Source organism: Delphinus delphis, chromosome 19, assembly GCF_949987515.2.
Source record: "Delphinus delphis chromosome 19, mDelDel1.2, whole genome shotgun sequence".
NCBI classification, from domain to species: domain Eukaryota; kingdom Metazoa; phylum Chordata; class Mammalia; order Artiodactyla; family Delphinidae; genus Delphinus; species Delphinus delphis.
This window is the reverse complement of record NC_082701.1, coordinates 16,735,390-16,759,054: the sequence shown is the minus strand read 5'-3', so window position 1 is coordinate 16,759,054 and position 23,665 is coordinate 16,735,390. Positions and strand designations below refer to the sequence as shown.

Sequence of the window (23,665 nt, the reverse complement as noted above, 5' to 3'; positions counted from 1 at the left end):
CATGGAATTGAAAGAGCTGCCCCAAAGTGCAGTGTCAAGATAAATCATATTTTAATATTATTACTGATTTTTCCTTCTACCCGAGGCTCCAGTATGGCCCAGCACTGTTAGTGATCCTGGCTTTTTAAAAAAAGCTTTTGATATGTTGTTCATCATGGACTTTTTTTGCATTAATTTAGAGTTTAAAAAAATATTGCATTAAAATATTATGTATCTTGACTACTATGTTTTCTGGTGCCACCCCCCCTTAAATTTTGCACTGGAGGTGAATGCCTTGGTCTCCTCACCCTAGTCCTGGCCCTGCGGTTGAGGTCTGCAAATGAGGGCTGCGAACGTGTGCTGCTCGTGTTGGCCACCACCCTGGCTCTACTCTAAATTAGAAACTTGCTCACGTGGGACTCGGACAAGTCGCTACCTCTCTCACGAGCTCATTTTCCCCTGTGAAATGGCTAAGGCTGCTTCCAGATCGAAGTGTCCCTGTCTGAAGCTCTGCAGTGAATTTTGCAGAACTGTTTGGAAATGGGCTGGTGCTGAGACACCATGGCAGGTTGGGGGGCAGTGGGGAGGAGAGGAGATGGTCCCGGGGAGGGGACCCCAGGGAGGAAGAGCAGAGGAACAGGGGTGGTGATGCGGAGAGCAGCCTCCCATGAGGTCAGGGAGACAGGGCTCTGCTGGTCCTTGGGCTCTCATGTCCTGACAACTGGAGGGGGGGCCGGTTACAATCCTCCACTACCCCAACCCCCCACACGCTCCTTAGCCCTTCACAAATCAAATCCCAAGGGAAACAATACCTTGCCACCAACCCCTGACTAAATAAGAGTCACCAAGTTCAAATCAATCAGCATGACCTATTGAGTGCCTCTTGTAGACCTGAAACACAATGTAACTCGTTAATATATTCAGCAAATTAGAATGCAATGAACAAAAGAAAATCCCTCCCATCTTGGGTCAAGCTGTGCTGCTCACAGAGGACTTCTACCTACACTGCGTCCTGTAAGCCTGGCGGAGTGGTGGTGGGGTGGCTATTACACCCATCTTTACAGGTGAGGAAATCGAGGCACAGAGAGGTCAAGTAACCTGCCCATGGCAACACAGTGAAACTGGGGCTGGATGCCAGGTCTCTTTTGACTCTAAATCCACAGGGAAGGTGTTGACCTTAAGGGAGGGGACACAATGATTATGTGCGGGTGTTAGTTGAAGAAGTGGGCAGCCCTCTAGGTGTGAGACCCATGCTACTCTCCCCAGGTGGGCTGAAATTTTGGAATCAGAGTGACACAGAGTCCCCAGGGAGGGTAAGAGGCAAAGATTCTCCCTGGATTAGGGCAGGCATCTTTCCAGACACATTTATCCCTTCACCTCTCTGGGCCTCAGCTTCCTCATCAGGGACAGCCAGCCCCACAGAGAATGAAGTACCGTCGCGGATATAAAATGACTTGGGAAATGGTGAGGCACGATCTGTAGTGACCAGTAATTAGCTGGGTGGGGATGAGGGCCCGGGAGGCAGCTCATTAAACCACAGGGCCTGAGCTCCTGCAGCTGGGGAGGGAGGGAGGCTCACCAATGGGGGTCTTCTGTGAGCCCATGTGGGTGGGGGGGTGCTCGGGGGGGGGCAGGTGGGAGGGTGTGGGTGTGGGTGTGTCGGGACACGCCTGTGCCACCCTTGAGACCCCGTGAGGATGGAGGTGGCTTGCTCAGGCAGAGCCGCTCTGGAGGCCCCCAGCCCTCAGGGAGAAAGTTTCCCTCTGTCCTGGGAACCTGGGCTCCTGCTGTCACCTGCCTCCCTTTCAGGCCCCTCAGAGAGCAGGGCAGCCCCAGACCTCGTAGGCAGAGAGGACACGGAGGAGGGGGGAAGGGAGGCTGGGCCGGTGGGGGAGGGGTGTGTGTCTGGAATGAGACGCGTATGAAGGGGGCAAGAGGGGCAGCAGGAAGCTCCAGGCCAGACAGCTCATGACACAGTCTAACTGCGTCCCTCACCTCCCTGTGCCCACAGGCCCTTCTCCTCCTGGGGCTGCACTCCATCTCCGCCTCCCTCCAGGACCAGCACTGCGAGAGCCTATCCCTGGCCGGCAACATCTCTGGTAAGCACCCCCATCTGCCTCCTGCAAGATTCCAGGTCCCCACCCCCCCACCCCCAGGGCTCCCAGAGCCTGCACACAGAGCCATGCCCTGGGGCAGGAACAGCAGAGAGATTTCCCCTCTGGGGCCGCAAGCAATCCATCGTCTATCCACGGAGTGCTGTGTCGAGCGGGGTCCTGAAGGTGGGTGTAAGTGTGGTGGGAGAGAGAGCTGCGACTAGGTGACAGCATCAGCCAGGGGCACAGAGGGGCTCGGGGCAAGCGTGCCAAGTAGCTATCCTCCCTGCTTTGGGGTGGACCACAGGGGAAGTCGCCCCAGCCCTTGCAGCCGTGAGAACCAACAGAGCGGAGGGCTGGGCTGACTCAGGCATCAGTGAGGAAGGAAACCTGCTGTTTGCTGCTGCTAAAAATGCCTGAAGCATAATATGTAGGGCGCTCTGTGTGGGGCACTGTCCGAGGTATTTGAGATACAGCTCTTCCTTGACTTACAATGGGGTTACGTCCAGATAAACTTATCGTAAATTGAAAATATCGTAAGTCAAAAAGTCATTGAATACACCTAACCTACCGATCAGCATAGCGTAGACTAGCCTACTTTGAAATGCTCAGAACGCTTACATTAGCTACAGTCGGGCAAAATCATCTAACACAAAGCCTATTTTATAAGTGTTGAACATCTCTTGTAATTTATTGAATAGTGTACTGAAAGTGAAAAACGGAATGGTCGTCTGGGTACAGAGTGGTTGTCAGTGTGTCAGCTGTTTACTCCCATGATCGCGTGGCTGACTGGGAGTTGCTGCAGCTGCCGCTGCCAGCATCACGAGAGAGGATTGTACCACATATTACTAGCCTGGGAAAAGGTCAAAATTCAAAATCTGAAGTGTGGTTTGTACAGAATGCATATTGCTGTCAAGCCATTGTACAGTGGAAAAATCATTAAAGTCGAACCATCGTAAGTCGGCGACCATCTGTATATTCACCGAGTTTTTACGACCTCCTGAGGCAGGTGCTGTTATCTTCCTTTTACACATAAGGAAACTGAGGCACAGAGCAGAACTAGTAAGTGCTGGAGCTGATTTGAGCCCAGGAAGCCTGGCTCCCAGATACGTTCTTTAGCACCGTGCTCTACCCCTCCTCGATAGAAAATACTGCTTAACTGCAAATATTACTAATACTTGTATAACTTCACCATTTACAAAGTGCTTTTGTATAATAATCTTATTTCATCCTCACAAGAGTTTAAGATGAGATATTTGTACAGATGAGGAAACTGAGGCGTGGGAGAATTCGGTTTTTGGGCTCCTCAGGCCATGCCTTTTCTAATCTGGGGTGTGGTCCTTGAACCCTCATCCTGGTCCCTTTACCCAGGGTCCCGGGGATGCTGCTGCCCAGCGAAGGTGGAGAGGTGCACCTGAGGGTCTTTGAGAGGCTTGTTCTTTGGTGATTCATTTTCCTCTGCAGGTCTCTCTCCTTGATTCAATCCAACTCATTAACTGAGCACCTACTGTGCGCCGGGCCCCATGTTCCCTGGGAGAACAAAGAGGAGCTCATAGTCCGGTACGGGAGTCAAGTGCATAGACACACGTGCTATGAGGCGCAAGGCCCGCGCTGTTGGAGAAATGGCCACCACGTGCTAGCAGGGAAGCAGGGAGTTTCTGAACCTGGGCCTGCGGGGAGAGGAGGCTTCCACAGCTCCAGGCAGCTGCCCCCTGGCCTGCTGTTCCCTCAGTAGGGTGGGGGTTGGGGGGCGAGAGAATGAGCACCAGACCTGGAGCACCGACTGGGTTCCCATGCTCATAGTGGCGCTCAGTCTTGTCCTGTGTGCCCTAGGGCCCCCCACCGACAGCCACAGGGATGAGTGCACCTTTGACTCCCTTGAGCCTCACTTTGCAATTATAGAGTAGGGCTGACACCTGCCTCAAAGATCTGTTATGATTAAATGCACTATGTTTAATGGCAATATTTCACAAACTGTAGAGTGCATACCACTACTGAGTATTATTTATTATTGTTGGTAAGAGCAGGCTTTTAATGTGCTTACTGTGTAGCTGCAATGAGGGGCAGGCACTTGCCATGAAGTGCTCACTACAATGGAGGTGGCAGGGAGGTTAGATCGGGGTGGTGTGAATCCCGGAAGCCTTCCTGAAGGAAGAGGCTTCAAGGTGAGTCTCTGAGAGACTCTGAGCAGGGACTGGCAGAGAAGAGCCAATGCTCTGAGCCGAAGCTAGAGTTGACTGAGGACTAGCAGGTGGGTTTGGTGGAAGAACAGGGGAGGGGTCGGGAGGGCAGAGCAGTAAGCCTGGGGAGGTCCTGGGAGCCCAGAGCATCTGCCTGCAAAGTTGGCTAAGCTGGGCCATGAGGAACAGAAAGTTCTTGAGCAAGAGTCTGGAGAAAGACCGGGAGGGAAGAGACCTGCTCGGAGGCCTGGCCTGAGAAGAAGCTCCCCCCCTGATCCCAGCCCCTTGCACGGCGGCCAGGTCAGTCTCCACTGACTTGCTTATTGTGCTCCTGCACAGTGACATCCCTGAGCCCACGAAGGTGTCACCTGTCCTTGGAGGCAGCAGGCCGTGATGAATGTCGTTCATTTCCCGATGACTTGTACTCTGTGCCCCTACCCCCAGCCCAGCCCAGCCTGCCTGGCTTCAGGGCACGCAATCCATCACCCTCCACAGCAGCCTCTGAAAATGGGCTGTTTGTCTCCAACACTAAGACCTACCCAGACTGATGGGCACTGGTAGGGACAGATGGTGAGGGTGGGGTGGAGGGACTGAGACAGATGGATGGGCGTCTGGCCGGGGTGGCTGGCACTGAGCTGGGGCCTTTGGGGGGCCTCTCACATGCCAGGAGCAGGGAGAAGGTGGGTCCCCAGGGCTGAGGCTCCATCCTGTGGCAGATCACAGACCTGACAACTCATAAAATCATGGCATGAATATGACGATGCCAGAAAGTAATAGAATTACTGACCCATGACATCAGAGATAAATGGAATCATAGCACTGACAAGGACCCAGGGTCATCTCCCGTCTGAAGGTCATGAATGATTACAATAATTAATGTAATAACTAATAATAACAACTAATGTTTACTTAGTGACTATTGTATGTTAGACACCATTCTAAGTGCTTTAATCTCATTCAGTCATCAAACAATACTGTTAGGAATTTTATTTTATTTTATTTTTGCGGTACGCAGGCCTCTCACTGTTGTGGCCTCTCCCGTTGCGGAGCACAGGCTCCGGACGCGCAGGCTCAGCGGCCATGGCTCACGGGCCCAGCTGCTCTGCAGCATGTGGGATCTTCCCAGACTGGGGCACGAACTCGTGTCCCCTGCATCGGCAGGCGGACTCTCAACCACTGCGCCACCAGGGAAGCCCAGGAATTATTTTTATCATCATCTTACAGAAGAGAAACGTACAGCTCAGAGACGTTACGTAATTTGCTCAAGTACACATGGTTACTAAGCAGCAGCCCCAAGATTTGAATCAAATGGCCTGATTCTGGACTTTCCCGCCACCATGTATGTGGTCACCTGGAAAGTCGCAGTACCCAGGGCCCACTATGGTCAGTCCTCCAGGGGTGCAGAGACGCCCCTGCAGTTTCCCATACCTATACTGGGTTTACACACAGCTCCCAGTATTCCTCAGAACCTAGTATGTGCCTGACACCGTACTAGGTGCAACACTGAAGAGCCCACAGGACGGGAGGCTCCCACCCACTTGTCCTGATGAATCACACACCCTACAAAGGTTCTTTTCTGCCCAGCCAAGGAGAAGACAGTCCAATGACAAAGTGGCTGAGCAAAGAGCAGGACTGTCTGCCTGGCCTCTCTATGCCAGGTGACCCAGGCAGAGCCCCTGCCCATTCATCCCAGCAGCACCTTCCTGGAATGAGCAGGCATGTGTGTTTCAGAGGCTGCCCTTGGGCCCCTTGGCGCAGCCTTGGCTAAGTCTCCCCCCTGGGCTTAAACCAAACAGGGGGATGGGCTTCCCAGCTGCAGGGCTGCTGCCACGTGCCCACCTACCCTAGTTCATTCAGAAGCCCCCGATGGGAGACCCGACATAACTGGGGACAGGAACCAGGTTCCAACCTTTCTTGGAAGTTATCTGCTATGGAAAGATCTGCTGAGTACATTTGGACCCTGAGCCTGATGGGAAGGGAACTATATCCTCTATTTGGGGGAAGAAACCACCCTCAAAGGGTTCTTTTCTGTTCATTAAAGCAGTCCCCCCAGGACTCTGACTCAGCAGGTGTTTTTTCAGAGGCAGGTGGGAGCCCTTCCTACTGTTCCTCTCTCCTCTTCCCTCCATTCGCAGGGATCTGGGGCGGGCTGACCACAGTGCTCCCATGAACACCTGGAGTGTCGGCCCCCATGCATCTGCTTTGCACATGTGTGGGGAAGGAGGAAGATACAGGACCAGTTTTATGGGTTACTTTTGGCTGCACCCACCCCAGCCCCAGAAGAAACTCTGTGGGGATCTAGCTGCCCCATGAGTGAGGGGGGTGAGCCACCAAGCGACAGGAATGTTACTGCCTCAGACACACTGAGCACACACCTGCCTGAGGGCCTTTGTAGCTGCTGTCCCCTCCAGAACCCTCTTCCCCCAGGTAGGCACACAGTTACCTCTCTCACTTCCATTGGGTCTCTGCCTAAGTATTAGGACCAAATTAAAATAGCACTCCTGTCAGTCTTTATCTCCTTACCCTGCTTGTTTTTTCTCCATAGCATCTCTCACTGGTTAACAGGTACGTCTGTCTGTCTGCACACACAACCCCAACCCCCAACCCTGTAGACTGACAGCAGGGCATTTTTTTATATACAGCAGGTTCCTATTAGTTATCTATTTTAGACATATGAGTGTATATATGTGAATCCCAATCTCCCAATTCATCCCACCCCACCCCCACCCCCACCCCCACCCCCGCTTTCCACCCTTGGTGCCCGTACGTTTGTTCTCTACATCTGTGTCTCTATTTCTGACAGCAGGGCATTTATTTTATTCATTACTGTATCCTCAGCTCCTAAAACATTTTTTAGGTGGTCAGTAAAACTTGTTGAATAAAGAGCAAAGTCTTTATTTCTCCCCACCTATTACTTCGCTGAGCAGGAGGGGATCCTGGTGACGGGTCTGCACGGGGAGGAGTTGGGTCCTAATAGTAACTCAGGCTTCATGCTGCTGGCTGGTAAGTCTACCTGGCTATTTGCAAGGCTGGTTTACTCTGGTCCAAAGTGCTTCTCAGCCCAGAACTATGCTACCCAAGGGGGAACATAGCCCCCAGGAGAGCAGGAGAGACGCACATTTGTATCAGTGGGACCTGGGGAATCGCAGTCCAACAGCCCTGACCTCTAGGTCCTTATAGCCCCCATGCTGAGTGACACCAGGACTTCCTTTCCTTCCTTCTCCCCTTCCCAACTAGGAAATCCAGTCCCTCCCCACCCACAGCACCTCTGAAATTATTTTTCTCTGTACCTTGTTCTCCTGGCTTTCTGTCTGCTTCTCCCTGTTTTATTCTCAGTGTCTTTTGTCTTCTGTTTCCTCTCTCTCCCCCTCTCTCCTTCTCCCCTTGTCCCCTCCCTGCTTTTCTTCTCCTCAAAGAGTGATGGAGTGAATTGAATGGGTGGCATGAATTTCATCAAGTGCCCTTCACATTGCCTGGTACAGAGTAGTGTTCAACAAAGGCCGTTTCCCCCGGCCCCCCAAATCCTTCCTTTCCTCCTCTTTTCCCTCCCTACCTCTCTCTTGTCCGTCTACTCCCTAAAACCAAGAGGCCAATTCCGCTTAGAACTTTCTAGCCTGTATTTGCGCGTCGTAGCCCGGTCGCCACTCCTGATTGGCCCTGTGCCTCTGGCCGCACCCCTGCTTGGCTCTTCTCTCCCTCGGACCCCGCCCTCTCTGGAGCCCAGGCCAGCGCGCAGGGGCCTTTTCTTTCGGGGGGAGGGGCAGCGTTGTCCCCTGGCCGCTTGCATTTAGTTTCTCTTCTCCATTCTTGCAGCCTCTCTCTCCCTTTCTTCCCGTCTCGCACCAAGACTTTCATTCCCTCCAGGATTTTCTGGGCTCTTCACGTAAAGGTCATGTCTGATGCAGTGTTCCCCCGTACCACCTCCACGCAGCCTTCTGTGAGCGTCGAGGGACGGGAGGAAGGGAGAGAGGGAGGCACTACCGGAGGAACCCAGGACACAGAGACCAGTGCACCCAAATGCTGAGAAGGCCAGTTGCCCAGACTGGGGACTGCTGTGGTGCAGTGGGAAGAGCCCTGGGCAGGCGTCAAAACCCACTTCTGCCTCTTAGTGTCTATGCGACTAAGGATAAGCAATTTGCTCGGCCTCAGTTTTCCTATCTGTAAAACAGGGAGAATTAGCGCCCACATTGGCAGATGGTGTGAGACCCATAGTAGGTGGTATGGAATCCTAATCTGTACCACGGACTAGAGGCAGAAAGCTCTACCCTGCCCATTCCCACCTGCATATCCCGGACCGGCCGTGGGTGGGGTCAGGCCTCTGGGCATTGGCTGGTACCTGGTCCTTGAGACCAGGAGGGCCATTGGCTCAGCAGCCGGTCCCTGCCTCGGCTGTGGCCTGGTCTTGGCTGTGGTTGGTGCCCAGTCCTGCCCTGCCCTCTGTTCTTTTCTGAAGGGACTCTGGGGAACTCTCCAGGGCGGGGGAGGGAGGGCAGATGCTACACTGAGAGTGGGCCTTAGGCAAGTTCCAGCTACCACTGTGACATTCCATTTCATCTCCCAGTGCCTAGCTCAGGACATAATGTGAATGAGTGAGTGAATGAACAACCTCCTGAGGAAGGTTATGAAGTCACATGGTATATGTAAGCGCCTGGCAGGTGCCTGGCACACAGTCAGCCCTCAGTAAATACTGCCCCCTTTCCCTGCTGCCTCTTTGACTGTTCTCCTCCCTGTATTGGCAAGCAATGTGCTGTAATAGAAAGAACACTTGATTTAGAGTCCCAAACACCTGGTTATGAGTCTTAGTTCTTTCACTCATTGACTCACGACCCTGGGCAAGTCACTTACTTCCCTGGGCCTCAGTTTCCTCATCTGTAAAAAGGGAATAATGAATCTGTAAATTAAAAAAAAAAGGGGAATAATGACATTGCAGGGTGAATGAGGAGCAAACAAAATACATGAAGAAGGCCTTTGGAGAAGCAGAGCACGGTCCGTAATACTATCCCTCCTTCCTGACGGCCACATGCCTCCGTTTCTCCCCTCTTCCAGGCTCAGCACGACTGGCATGACCCATGGCAGATTAAAATCTCAACCTGATTTCCTCACTCCCCTACCCCCATCACCTCTCTGTGATGTCATTCGTGGGGGCTCCACTGTGGCACAGCACCAGAGCTTGGCCCACCCCTGCTGCCTAGCTGGCCGTCTCCTCGTGTCCATTAAGCCCCAATCCAGATTTCTTTCTCTTTCAGTTAAACCACTTAGCCTCGAAGCCTTTGGCCCTTGAGCCCAGATTTGCACACACATCCTATGAATAGCTTTGATTAGAAAGAAAAACCAGAATTTGGTACAAGTGTTGCTCAGCACTGCCCTGCATCCAGCAAGTAAGGGATGCCAGTCTAGCCCAATGCTGTTTCCTGAGAGACTGGGCACAGGCTCAGCTGGGGGGGAGATGGCAGGCGGGCCCCAGCCAGGGCTTAGCAGCTGCTAATGCCCTGGACTGAAGATGCCACCCCTTCATTGGCTCGTGGCTCTCCCTGGCTTGTCTGTACACTCTATGGCCAGTCTCAGGTTATTAACCTCTCCCATCGTGATGGACACACTGGGTCTCCACAGGACTGGTGTGCCAGCCTTGAGAGGGGCATGGAAAGTCAGAGAAAGAAGGAGCAGCATCAGGAGGGATGCCAGGACTGTCCTCAGCCCAGCCCCCACCCATTGGAGACCAAAACCCCCCACCTTCCCAGAAGTGTTACTGTGGCTTCAGCTCTGCTCCAACACACACACACACACACACACACACACACACACACACACACATACACATGCACACGCACGCTCCACTCCAAAAAGCTCTTAATTAAGGGCAAACATTTGGAAGGGGATTTTGACATCCTCTCTCTAGTCCAGTTGTTTACATCCTTTTCTGAGTCACAGACCCCTTTGAGAATCTAATGAAAGCCATGGTGCCTTTCCCAACTGCATGTATAGAACAAATTTTTCATTTAATTTCAAAGTCTCTATGAACCCTTAAAGCTTCCAGTGGACTGAGATTAAGAATTTCTGATCAGATCCAACTACTTCATTATCGATAAAAAACTAAGGCTCAGAGAAGGCAAGAGACTTGCCTACAATCACACAGCAAATGAGTAGCAGAGACCAGTCTGAAGCCAGGGTTCCAGATTACTGATTCCTTTCCACTCCCCCACGTGGTGTCTCCCTCCCTTTTTTCTCCATGGTCCCCTTCTCAGTCAGTCCTCTCCTAGGTCCCAGCACAGACCAGAGCACGAATGTTCCGTAAAAGTGGTTATCAGGTGAGCTGGAAGGTGGGCCAGCTTCCTTTAGCTGGTTCCTCCCTGCAGGTCCAGAGCAGATGTGGTTTGGTTCTAGAGACATGTGAGGGAACTGGGTCAGGGGTTGGCTGGGTCTTTTCTGAGCCATTCCAGGCTGTGAATTCTTTTTTTTTTTTTTAATATTAAATGTGGGTTTTTTTTTCTTATTTATTTATTTATTATTATTTTGGCTGCGTTGGGTCTTCATTGCTGCACGCAGGCTTTCTCTAGTTGCGGCGAGTGGGGGCTACTCTTTGTTTCAGTGTGTGGGCTTCTCATTGTGGTGGCTTCTCTTGCTGCGGAGCACGGGCTCTAGGCACGCAGGCTTCAGCAGTTGTGGCACTCAGGCCCTAGAGCACGCGGGCTCCAGTAGTTGTGGCATGCAGGCTCAGTAGTTGTGGCTTGTGGGCTCTAGATTGCAGGCTCAGTAGTTGTGGCGCATGGGCTTAGTTGTTTCACGGCATGTGGGATCTTCCCGGACCAGGGATTGAACTCATGTCCCCTGCATTGGCAGGCGAATTCTTAACCACTGCGCCACCAGGAAAGTCCCATGCTGTGAATTCTAAGAGCTGCGGTCCAAGTAAAGGGCCAAGAGAAATGTCCTCAGGCTGCAGAGCAGGGGACCTGGAGCACGTCCAGCCTTCCTCTAAATGCCAGCCAGGATCTCGACTTTTAACACCACCTCCAGCCATCTCTGTTCCTCCTCTGCTCTGGAACCCACATTGTCTCCCTGGTGCCATAGCATCAAATTCAGATTCCTTTCCCTGGTGTCTCCTCTTGAGAAAAGGAGCTCATCTCTGCACTGGGGTCATTGCTCCTGTTCTGTCCCCAGATGGCTTGTGAATGTGGCCCAGTGGGGAGGGGGTGGGACACTGCAGAGGGGATGTTGCTCTGCCTCACCAGCCGTCTCTGCCCCCAGGACTGCAGTGCAACGCATCCGTGGACCTCATTGGCACCTGCTGGCCCCAGAGCCCCGCAGGGCAGCTGGTGGTTCGACCCTGCCCTGCCTATTTCTACGGTGTCCGCTACAACACCACAAGTAAGGGAGCCCGTGGAGGGCAGACCATCTCCTGGGAGGTGGGACAGGATGGGGAGAGCTTGGGACTTGTTGGAGGTGGGAAAATAATAACGACAATGACAGTAATAATAGTGCCATTCATGGGTGCAACGCCATTGACCAGTGGCCAGCTCTGTGCTCTGCTGGGTATTCTGCTCGTTACTACTGATGCTCACGATACCCTGGAAGAGGCTACATGTGACTGTGTTATATAACTAAGGCCTCCGAGGCTCAGCGAGGTTAGGGAAGTTGCCCAAGGTCAGCAGCTGGTAAGAGGTGAAGCTGGAATTTGCATCCGGGTCTGTCTGACACTTTCTTCTGCAGTTGACAAACTGGGTTAACGTTGGCATGAGCCGTGAGGTAGGGCAGAAATCATCGGAAAGCCCTAACTTTGCTCAGAGAGGATACCAGGCCTATCCAGGGCCCTCCAGCCACGAGATGGGGGGACTCAGAGTTTTCGATCCGTAGGCAGGGGGCTTGTCCTTGCATGTAGGCCCACAGGTGGGGTGGGGGTGGGAGACGACTGCCCCGGGCAGGGTTTGTTCAGATACTTGATCCCCGTGTAAACACCCTGCTCCCCTGGGGCCCTGAGCCTCCACCTCCAGGCTTTGCGGCTTCTTGCTATGCCACCTGTCACCCTCAGAATTAATCTGCTCTCCCCTGTCAGTGCCTCACAGCCCCTGCTTATCAAGAGGCAACAGCTGCAGGCCAGGGGCCCTGAGCTGTCTGAGGGGAGGGTGGGGGGTTCCTTGGGTGGGCCCTTGGGATCTGGTGGGCCTGAGCTCAGAGCCCCCCAAGAGGTGACAGAGGGGGACCGCAGACACCAATTGTGACCTTCAACACAATTTTCCTCTCTTATGGCCCTCTGGCCCCTCCTCTGAGGATGGAGAAGGCTCGATGACGTGGCTTCTTAAGACTCTGTCCAGCTCAGAACTCCCAAGTTCCTTCTCCTGCCCCTCTCTTTTTTTTTTCCCAGCTGGATTAATGGGGTTCGGGTTGGGGGCCACAGCCAAGGAGGGGTGGGAGGGCCCTGGGGAGGTGTTGGGACTGGGCAGGAGGCTGGAAGAGCCAGACCATGCAGCTTCATGTGTCTGCAACTGCACCCTGGACACCAGGAGGAGAAGAAAGCCTGGAGGAGGTGTGGGGAGAATGCAAGTAGGAGGAAGGGCAGAAGGACCTAAAGGAGAGTTTGTGTATCCTGCCAGCCTCTAACTTGGGCCCATCGTAGTTGGAAATGCAGGCAAAGAGGCTAAAAATGCCCAAGGTCACAGGCTTGGAGGCAGCGCCGGAACTGGGGAGCCAGAGCCCTCCGGCTGTTCCCCTCAGCTCCCCAGAGAAAGGCAGCGTTAGGGCTGGTGCTTGCTGGGGCACGGGAGGGCTGCTTCCAGGAGGAACCCCCCCAAGTCCCCTCACCAGAGCACCAGGTCCTGTCACTTCCACCTCCAAAGTGAGTCTCATGTCTGACCCTCCCTGCCCTCCATCCCCAATGCCACTGCCCCAGTCCAGGGTACCCCAATCTCCAACCCTAGTTTCTCATCTGACCCTGTCACACCCTTGCTTGGAGTCAGCCCTTCTGTGGGTCCCCATTGCCCCCATGGTCAAGTCCACCCGCTAGCTACAGTCCTGCCTACCTTTGCAGCCGGTCCCGGCCACTCCCCATGAACTACCCCCACTCTTGTCCCCAAAGGTGACTTGACGTGCCCCAAATAAACCTTTAGTGCCTGGGCACATATAACTCAATTGGGCAGCCCTGCCATAAGTGGAAGCCGGGAGTCTTGGGTTCTAGTCCCAGCTCCACCTGTACGCTGGTTAAGGAACCCTCTGCACTGGCTCTTCCCAGGCCTCAGTTTCTCCACCTGCAGGATGGGTGGTGGGAGGTTTGGGTGAGGTGCTCTCTCGGCTCCCTTGCGCTCCCCTCTGTGATCCCAGGAGGGGAGATGGAAGAGGTGATGGTTACTTGACGTGGGGGCAGGGCTGGAAGACTGCCCTTTCCAGGTGCCCCCAGTGCCAGAATGACGAGGAACACCCGTGTAATCAGTAGCGACTGGGAACGCAGAATCGTACCTAATCATTAGGTGCTCTTTAATTCATTACCGACGAGGTGCTGCCAGGACCTCTAGGCCTTCCCCTTAATGGCCTCCTTCCCACTGCATCTGATCTTCAAAGGAATGGGAAGCATTTCCCAAAATATCCATTTTCCCATGACTCTCCAGGAGGACTGCTCAGCTCAGCAATTAAAGACAAGGAAGTCGCCTCCTCCCTGGCAACGACTCGCGACTTGTTGGGCCTGTTTTCTTGCAGGATCGCCTCCTGTAAGCCTGCTCCCTCTATGACCCGGCCTGGGAAGGACTCCAGGCTCCTGCCCCACCTATGGGATTCAAAGGGGAGCTTGAGCCAAGGGGATGCCTCCCGGAATCCCCGCCAGGGCCCCCTATGATAGCGACAAGCGACATGTTCTGAGTCTTAGGTAAGGTTATAGAAATATAGCTCCAAGACGATAATGGTAAGAATAACAGCTCACACCACATGCCAGGTAGAGCTCCAAGCACCCTGTATACGTCAGCTAAAAATGCCCCTCAACCATTGAGGTAGGAACCCTTGTTAGCACCATTTCTGTCTTTGCAGATAAGGAAGCTGAGAAGTCGTGGGACTCATCCAGGTTCACACACAAAGCTAGTGGCAGCTGATGGCAGGATTCGAACCCAGGCTGTCTGGGTGGAGAGCTCGGAACACGACAGTATACTGCCTCTCTTAAGGCAGCAGCTCCCACCCCTGCCCTCATGCCCCTTCGCACCAGATCTCTGACCCCAAGTCCCTTTCTTTGAAGACACTATGGAGCAGCCTCTGGTCCCAGGCACCTTCCGTCCATGGCAGACACACTGGTTTCCCCTGCTTCCGTGCCTCCCCACAGGCGTCCCCGAAACCCCAGCCACCGAGCCCTCAGCCCTCTGGTAGCTTTTTCCTCATTCAGCAGTTAGGAGGGAATCGGCAGCATCTTCAACTCTGCCCAAGGGCTCAACTCTGCCGAGACTCAGGTCCACTGGCAGGGAAGCTGAGCAGAGCTTTAAAAATCCAGTTAGCCTCAGTTCCCCACTGGTGTGCTGTGCGAGAACAGCCTCTCGGCAGAAGGGCTGAGGGGCAGCGTTAGAGAGGAGGTCTCAGCCCGGCAGCCCTGGAGGCCAGGCCGGGGCTGCCTCTCCTGGGGAGGCAGCCGCAAACCCACCTCCCACCCCATCCTCTCCCTCCTGTGTGGTGCTGCCAGCAGAGAGGCAGGTCCCAGGCTGGACGGCCTCTTGGGGATCAGCTGGTCCAGCCCTTCCTCTTACACGTTAGGAGAGGGTCCTGAGAGGCCAGCTGGCCGATGGCACTCACGCAGTGGGGGCCCCCGTTCTGCCTCTCTCGTGGCGCTCTGCCACTGCTGGGACTGGGACTCAAGCAGCTTCCGCAACCTCCTTCGGCCCTGCTGGGGGGGTGATGTGAGGTGAAGGTCAGTGTGAGCCATGGAAAGGCTGCAGCAGGCGAGGGGCTCCGGTGGAAATGGCTCAAGCCTCTTCCAGCCAGTGCTTCCTGGTGTCAGGACCAGAATTTACTCAGGGAAACATATTTAGAGCTACTGATGCCTGAGAGGGGTACAGGGTGGAGCAGGGTGACCTCCGCCAGCAAAGAGGAAAAGACTCCAGATTTGAATCTCCCTTGGACCCCACCCTACTGGGTTTCAGGGCCCTGGTGTCCCTGGGGGGCGGGCAGGAAGGAGGGTGTCCCAGAGCCCTGAAGCCAGGCCTCAGTTCAGACCACAGGCAACTCCCAGTCTCCTTAGAAGGTGACACGTTCTGGCTTCCAGGCTGATGACTGCTTGGACCCCCCCACCCCTTCCCGGGCCACATTCCTGCCTTTTTTTCCCAAGTGCCATGTGCCAGGCTGGGAGCCCGTTGGAGCGGATCCTAATTACGAAATAATTGCTACACGAGACCCACTCCCATGACATCCCCCAGCACATCTCCCATCTCCTGCCACCTGTCATCTTCTGTCCCGAGAGACCCCCACCACGGATGCTCCCACTACGTGACCCTCCAACATAAGGCCTGCCGTAGGGAAATGCCACCCTGGGGACCTTCCCTAACAGCTGCCCTGTGATCCCCACCCCCGTGAGACACTGCTACCCTGTGAGACCCCAAAATGGGAGATTTCTCAGAAGGGTGCCCACTGTAATCTGCCCCACATAAGGGCTTGCAAGGAAGCAGGAAACGGCCCGGTGAGCTGGTCAGGCCTCTGCCCGTGGGCCAGTCCCGTGGGCATGATTGTGCCAGCCTGGGTGGGCAGAGCCATGGCCCCGTGGGCACGCATTGGGGTCACCACTGTACCTCTGTGGGGGGCCAGTGGGCAGAAAGAGGCAGGAAGGTGGAGGTAGTAAGAAAGCTCCTCCCCCCAGCTTCACCCCAGAGCCCCCCAGCAAGCCGGCTCCTGTGCTGGCCCAGAAGGACGGTTAGATGGACAGTCGAATGGACGGACAGATGCTCAGTTACTCTTTGGGAGAGGAGCCACGGGTCACTTTGACTCTCTTCTTTTTCCAGACAACGGCTACCGGGAGTGCCTGGCCAATGGCACCTGGGCCGCCCGCGTGAACTACTCAGAATGCCAGGAGATCCTTAGCGAGGAGGTGAGGCTCCGAGCCAGCTACCCTGTTGAGGGCTGGGCCTGGGCCCCCAGCACGGCTCTGTGCCTGCTACCAGCCAGTCGGATGGGAGAGCCAGAGGCTGAGAGAAGCCAACTGGGGAGCCAGAACTAGGCCAGCCCGTGAGTGGGCATCCTCAAGGGAGGGTGAGGCCAGAGGGCAGCGGGCAGGCTCTGACAGCGGTGAGTTGAGTCTCCCTCCCTCCCTCCCTCCTTCCTAGCTCACTGGGACCGGTTCTCATCTGTTTACACCCCACCCACTGGAGTGACACATCCAGGTCCAGCCAGGGTCCTGCGTTCGAATCCGGGATGTGGGTGGGAGGAGCCATGGAGCTGGAAAAAGCCCTTGAAGAGCCTTTCAAATATTTAAATGTTTTTGAGAAAGACGTTGCTTAGACGCAATACAAAATTCAACAGGTACAAATGGGAAAACAAAATAATCTCGCTCCCAGCCCTGTCCCAGCCACTGGGCTCCCACACCAGAGGTCACCATTCTGCCAGTTTCTTAAGAGTTCTTCCAGAGGCAGTCTCTGCATAGGCAAGCAATTATGTATATATATTCTTTTTTGTTTTTCACCCAAACGTTGCCTATTATACACTTCGTTCAACACCTTGCTTTTTTCATATAATCGTCCGTCTTGGCGATTGTTCCGTATCAGTACGTAAAGAGCATCTTCGTTCTTCTATTTTACATTTGCATAATATCACATTGTACAGATGTTCCATAGCTTAGTTAACCAGTCTTTATTCTCATCTTTGCTTATGACAAACAGTGCCGCAGTGAATAACGGTGATGTTTGGCAGACGCATGGGCATATCTGTCGTTCTGTGTTGCTGCCACCTCCGTCCCCCTTGTCTCCTCCCCGACATCTCCACCCACCCCTTTGGCGGGTGCTGAGGAAGGTGGGAGTCATGGAGAGGGAAGAAGGAGTGAGCAGAAAGGAAAGGGCAGATGGGAGATGCCCCCAGTTGTCCAAGGGCCCCAGGCTGCTGGGGCGTGGGAGAGAGGGGCTGGTCTAGGCAGTTCCAAGAATTCCAGTGCCTAAAAGATCTAACCTGGAAGGGACCTTGGAGACCCTCCATCCCATCTCGATCTGCCTGGGGATAAGAATCATCCCGCGCGCTTGTTCAAATACAGGGCTGCACCCAACATCCGATAAACTCTCCAAGGACAACCTGGGAATCTGTATTTTTAACAAGTGCAGGGGGGAGTGTGGGGGAGGGGTGATGGGGAAAAAGTGAGAAACTCTGATCTAGGGTAACCCATTCACCTTACAGCGAGGGAGACTGAGGCCCAGAAAGGGGGAGTGACTCACACAAGGTAACACAGCCAGTGTGAGGCAGAGCCTGGACCCCGGGGCTTTGGAGGCGGCTCCCTTTGCCCAGAACCAGGGACTTGGCGTGCAGTGAGGTTGATGGTGGGAGAACAGCTCTCCCCACCTAGCACTCTGCCCATCCCCCCCCACCCCACGCATGCCTGGGTTAGCCGCTCCCCCAGGCTGCCTGGCCTCACATCGCTGAGATACTGGGGCTCTGCTGTCTCCTTGTAGAAGCTGCAAAGGTAGGGCAGTGCTTAGCCCAAAAGAATGACACGCTCTTTAGTAGTTCTGCTTTGGCAGACGAAAGAGTTACTTGGGATGCAGGGCGAGAGGCTTCCTGGCATCTAATGCCACACAGGCCAGGCCGTATGGTCCACCCCAGGCCGGGTGGGTTGGCCCAGCTCCCCAGTGACCTGACCTGAGCAAAGATAGCCCCCAGGTTGCTAAGCATCTACATGGTGAGCCAACCCCAGAAGTCCAGGGCTGGGGAGGAAGGAAGTAAGGTTCCCATGTTGGGAAACGTAGTCAAACCAGAAGAGATGGGCTCGGGTAGGGCTCGGGTGGGCAACTCCTTACCTAGCACACAGCGGAGTGGGGAACTCCTTACCTAGCACACAGTAGAGGAGGCAGGGGGATGGGAAAGGCGGGTCAGTGTTGTCTGCAGCTCTTAGGACCGCAGTTCACGCCCGGAGAGGGACAGTGTCGGGGAGCACAGCTAAGGCAAGAAGCCTGCAGCCCCTCCGTCGCACCCCACCCTGCGCTTTGATCATCCTGCTGGGTCTGCAGGGCCTGAGGCTGACCGTGTGTCTCCAAGGGGAGGTCAGGTCTCCAGCCTCCTGCCTTAGGACAGACACCCCTCCCCCACCCCAGAGAAGCGGGCGTCTGTCCCCTTCTTGGACATCACCAAGCTGGAGACGTCACAGCTGCCTTCAATCTCCCTCCCTGCATTGGCGCCTCCTGAACGTCAGAGGACATTCACGGGCCCCCAAATCTCTCCTGCTCTAATTTAAGCCCCTTCCTTCTAGTTGGCTGACGGGGGACACTCAGCAGCCCCCCTTGCCCCCAACACCCTTCAAAGAATCAGGGGCAGAGGCCCTTCTCCACTCTGCAGCTCCCACCCCTTCTGCCTGGACTGGGGTCTCTCCCTCTCTCCACCAGCGGGTTGGGGGGAGAAGGCGGATTAGGGGGCACCAGCTTCTCATCAGGCCCCTCTTAGGCAGTGTAACGGGAACAGCACCGGCTTTGGAGGGGTTTGGATTCTGGTTCCAGCACATGTGCTGTGTGACCCTGGGCAGGTAGCTCAGCCTCACTGAGTCTCAGCTTCCTCGTCTGTAAAAGGCCGGAGAGCCGTCTGTAAAAGGCCGGAGAGCCGTCTGTAAAAGGCCGGAGAGCCGTTCAGTCTGCCTCCTGGGGGAGGGAGGGCGGTGTCCGCCTGCGTCTTGGCCTGTAGAGGGCGCTCCATCTATCCGCCACCCCTCGGCCTCATCACCTGAGCTCAGGGGAGGCTGTTGTGTTCACCAGGGAGGGGGGATGGTTGGGGGGGTCACCAACCATCGGTCACCCCCGATGGGGTCACGGGCACCCCCGTTCGTCTGGTTGCAGCGCTCACCCCCACCCGGGCTGCCCCGCCCACCCTTTCCCCGGCAGCCCCCGCTGGCCACTTTGCCTAGCACTCTGGGTAATCAGTTAATTTAATTAGTGAAAATGCCATCCCCTTCTGCCAGCCCCCAGCCTCGCCAGACCCCTCCCCATTCCCAAGACTCCCCGTCCCCTCCTGGAACTACTGGGAAAGAGCAAGAGGAATGTCGCCAATTAACCGAGCAGCCGATTTCTCAGCTCTGGGCCCGGACTCAGCCCTAATTAAGCATCAGCGCCCCAGGAGCTGCAGATAATGGATTCGCAGAACCACTGCCTGTGAAATGAGACTTGTGAGGGCGCCCAGAGGCCAGGCCAGGGAGGAGACCTGCCCACAGCCATCACCAGCAGGGGACAGGCCCCCAGCCGGGGAGCTTGCTCCATGCATGGCCCAGCCCCTGCAGTGACCCCCACCCCGGCACCAGCCTGCACCCTCCCCACACACACACTTGTCTCCCTCCACTGCAGAGACACCCCAAACTGCCCCAGACAGCTCTCCCGTCCCCCCACCGCTCCCTTGACACTTGCACACACTCTGCTTCCCTCCCCTACACTCTGCTGAGCTCGGAGAGCCCTGGCCTCCGGCACATCCTGGGAGGGCACACACTTTGATGGGACATAAAAGGGGCTCTGGGGGTGTGGGCTCGTGGGCCGGCGTTCACTGCTCGCAGAGGGCGTTGGTTCAACCAGGGCTTCTGGAATGCTTAGGAATCATCTGGACTTCTTGCTAAAATGAAGATTCTGACTCAGTGGATCTGGGGTGGGGCTTGAGGTTCTGCATTTCTTAAGATTCCTGCAAGCTCCTAGGTGATGCTGACGTTGCTGGTCTGGGGACCACACTTTGGGGAAGCAAGGGGCTGGAGTGCCCAGGGTGGGGTGAGGGAGTAGCTCAGGAAACCCAGGTGGAGAGGGAGAGCCTCAAAACGGGGTGGATGGGGGTGGGAGAGAGGCTGGGGCAGTGGGGACCAGGCGGGGAGAACCCATCATGCCATCCTGAAAAGGCATCAGGACAGGTCTGACACTGCCACCACTTGGGACCAGGTGTGCCTGCAGAGAGTCTGGTCAGAATTACTTATTGGATTCTGGTCCTTGAGGGTACAGAGGAGTGGCTTCTGCCCAGTGCCACACTGCGCCACCCTCTTCAGGGTACTTACCTGCCAGTCTCTGGTCTCCAGACTGGACAAGGACAGAGTGCTGGTCAGGTCCGCAGGGACTGGCTGTGTCCATGTGACCTTCAGGCGTCCCAGCTGCTTCTGCAGTTAACGGTGGCTTTCTCTCAGGAGGTCACCGACTGTCTCTCAGGGTGTCACTGGGTGTCTCTTAGGATGTTGCCGGCTGTTCTTTCCGGGTATCGTTGAACACCCCTCAGGGTATCACTGACCGCCTCTTGCGGATGACTGGCCATCTCTCCTGGTGATGCCGGTCATCTCGGGATGGCACTGCCACCTCTCCAGCAGTCTTCTCAGGCTCTTGTGGCACCGTAACCCCCCAGCTGCCTTGCATCAGGCTGATGTGGCAGCTGAGAAGCAGGGCTGGGAGCCAGCCTGGGCCCTGCAGCTCAAGGAGTCAGGCAAACGTGGTCCCCTGCATGGTTCGGCCCAATTCTCCCCGCTCAGCCTCAGTGGAGAAAACCCCTCATGAGCCCCCCACCTCCCCGTAGAAGCTCCCTGAGAACTCTGGGCCCAGGACGAAGACAGTGCTTCTGTTCCCGGTCCTTGCTTATCCCCCAAGAAATGCACCGCGGGAACAGAGGAAGGAGGGTCTTTAAGGCCACGCAGACCTGGATGCCGATGCTGGGCCGATTATGCAGCCCCTTCACCTGGAGAAACGGGGACAGAAGGACACTCTCAGAGGGCAGTTGTGAGAAAGAAAAGCAGTGATGTCTGTAAAGCCCCTGGCGCAGTGCCCGGCATACAGTCGGTGCTTAATAAATGACTCATGCTACCCCAGACCAGAGGACCCCGGCTCGGCCTGCTGTGGGGAGCAGTGAAGGGCCTCCCTGCACACTCTGCTCATCTTGCCCACCTGGGCCTGTGTGTGAAGCTGGGGCATCACACCGTTCTGGGCTCCACAGACTCTGCCATTACCCAGGGGCTTCGCAGCATGGATTTGTGGAAAATTTAATAAGAGGAAATTAAATGTCAGTTCCAGACAGGCGGGATGTGTGCATATCTGCTGGAGTCTCTGGACTTGGCATCTACCGCCAGGCACTCAGAGATGCTACCCCGCCGCCCCCCGCGTTTATTTGATGGCAATGAATACCCTCTGCCCCTCCCGCCCTCTCTCCCCACTGCCATTTACACCTCGCTGGGTCTCAGCACTCCAGAGCCTGAGCTGCTAATGTGATTTCCTGTCATGTTCCTGAAAGCTTCTTCCAGGAAAACCAGCCCCTAGAACAGAGCTGCCTGGGCCTCAGAGCTTCTTCGGTGAGGATACCCCTTCAGAAGGGGGAGAGCGGGGGCTGGGAGAGCAGGGGAGCGAGGGCCTCACCCCTTCTCAGATGCCTGTTAGGTGTCCTGCTTCAGAGGTGCACCTCTTGTCCTTGGGTGGGTGAGTTTAGGCCTCAGTTTCCTCATCTGGAAGATGGGTAGGGCTGGACTTGATCCCTTGGGACCAGTTCTGATGCCCGTGGATTCTGTAATTCCGACAGGAGGGTCCACGGAGAGCCAGGAGCTCCGGTGGCTCTGAAAGGGTGCACAAAGTCTCCTGCGAGCTTGTCTTGTTCTCAATACTTGCCAGTTTCCGGGCATCATCATGCCCGTGCCCCACCCCAGAACCTGGAAAGGATGAGGGAGGCAGGGGTTACCAGGGACCCTCCCCTCGCAAAAGCCAGTGCCTTTCCAACATCCATTTTTCCTTCCTGCACTCGACACACAGTTCCCAGCGCTCCACCGTGTGCCACCCTCTGGCTCTTTAGCCCCTGCCCTCTTGGGACCTACAAAAGGGTGAAGGGGGCCTTTGCTCTCACGGGGTCAGGAGTCTGCAGAGAGCTGGGCCCTGGAGACCCCAGTCCACCATCATGGGGTCGGGACCCGTCTTCTGCCTCAGCATCTTGTCAATCTGCACATGAAGGTGAGAGGTGGTTTGAAGCTGAGTGACCTTGAAAGAGTCCGCGTACTTTGGGGCCTGTTTTTCTGCAAAATAAGGTACAGACCCCCTACTGGCTCTTCCCCCAGTGTTGCCTTGAGGGTTTGAGAAGATAACAGATATGAAAATACTCTGTAGGGAATTCCCTGGCGGTCCAGTGGTTAGGACTCCTAGCTTTCATCACTACCGAGGGCCCGGGTTCAATCCCTGGTCGAGGAACTAAGATCCTGCAAGCTGCGCAGCGCGGCCAAAAAGAAAAAAAAAAGGAAAGAAAATACTCTGTAAGCGGGAGGGCTTCCACACTCATGGAGCGAACTTTGATTGGAAAGGGGCCTGCCGCGTTTCCCAGCTTCCATCAGTGTATGAAATGAATTAAGTAATAACATTGGGAACTTTGTTTTAGTCCTGGGAGAGGACCCCACTGACTTCAAGCAGACCCCCTGGGCCAGGGGTGGGACCCGGGAAGCAAGTCAGAGAGCCTAGAGAGGTTGTTTATGGTTTCTAATGGTTCTGTGGACGCTAACCCACGGCAACGGCCCTTCCCCCTCCTTGCTGAGAGGAGCGGGCCTCAACTGCAGGGAGGGATTTAGGGGTGATGGAGAGCATGGTGGCTCAACTCAGAAACGGGAGGAGGAGAGAAGTCCTAGAGGGTTGGTCTGCACCACAAGGGCCACCTGGCGTTGGGACTGAATGGAAACGTGAACGTGAGAGAACATCCGTGAGCCGTGCATGCGTGTTTGTGTGCACAGGGTGGGGAACCCTATGTGATATGGAGATTCAAGTTAACTGACAATTTTCCCACAGCACGGAGCAGTGCACAGAGCATGGGATTGGGGGACAGACAGACAGACATAGACTCAGATTGGACGGCACTGCTCTAGGACAACACCTCACACATAGCAGGGGCTCCGGAAGGGACAACTATTGTTATCATGGTCCACTTTGTCCCAGGCACCTGTGGGGGTGGGCTGTCCCGGCACATCCAGTGGGCACAGGGGCACAGCTGTGAAGGAGCCTCACCTCTGCCCCTCTCTTCTGCCTTAGAAGAAGAGCAAAGTACACTACCACGTTGCCGTCATCATCAACTACCTGGGCCACTGCATCTCCCTGGTAGCCCTCCTGGTGGCCTTTGTCCTATTTCTGCGGCTCAGGTGAGGAGACCCTGGCACTGTCCCCCGCCACCCCCCCCCCCAAGCCTTGAGCAGCGGGGAGAAGTAAGATACAGGAGGCAGCGGTGGGCTGGAGGAGTCCAGCTCCCTCACCTCAGTGGGAGCAGGTGACAGATACAGATGTCCCAGGTCCCTTGGAACCTCTGGCAGGG

General features: G+C 55.3%; 1 protein-coding gene across 4 annotated transcripts in view; it reads left to right on the top strand.

The window, feature by feature from the left end:
- The window catches only part of CRHR1 (corticotropin releasing hormone receptor 1), a 51,687-nt gene that overhangs the window by 21,414 nt on the left and 6,608 nt on the right, over positions 1-23,665 (top strand). For all 4 annotated transcript variants that reach the window (XM_059997875.1, XM_059997873.1, XM_059997874.1 and 1 more), the window contains exons 2-5: positions 1,991-2,078; positions 11,495-11,614; positions 16,204-16,289; positions 23,389-23,495. In XM_059997875.1, coding sequence (XP_059853858.1) covers positions 1,991-2,078; positions 11,495-11,614; positions 16,204-16,289; positions 23,389-23,495 — 401 coding nt within the window. The remainder of the gene's footprint in view (positions 1-1,990; positions 2,079-11,494; positions 11,615-16,203; positions 16,290-23,388; positions 23,496-23,665) is intronic.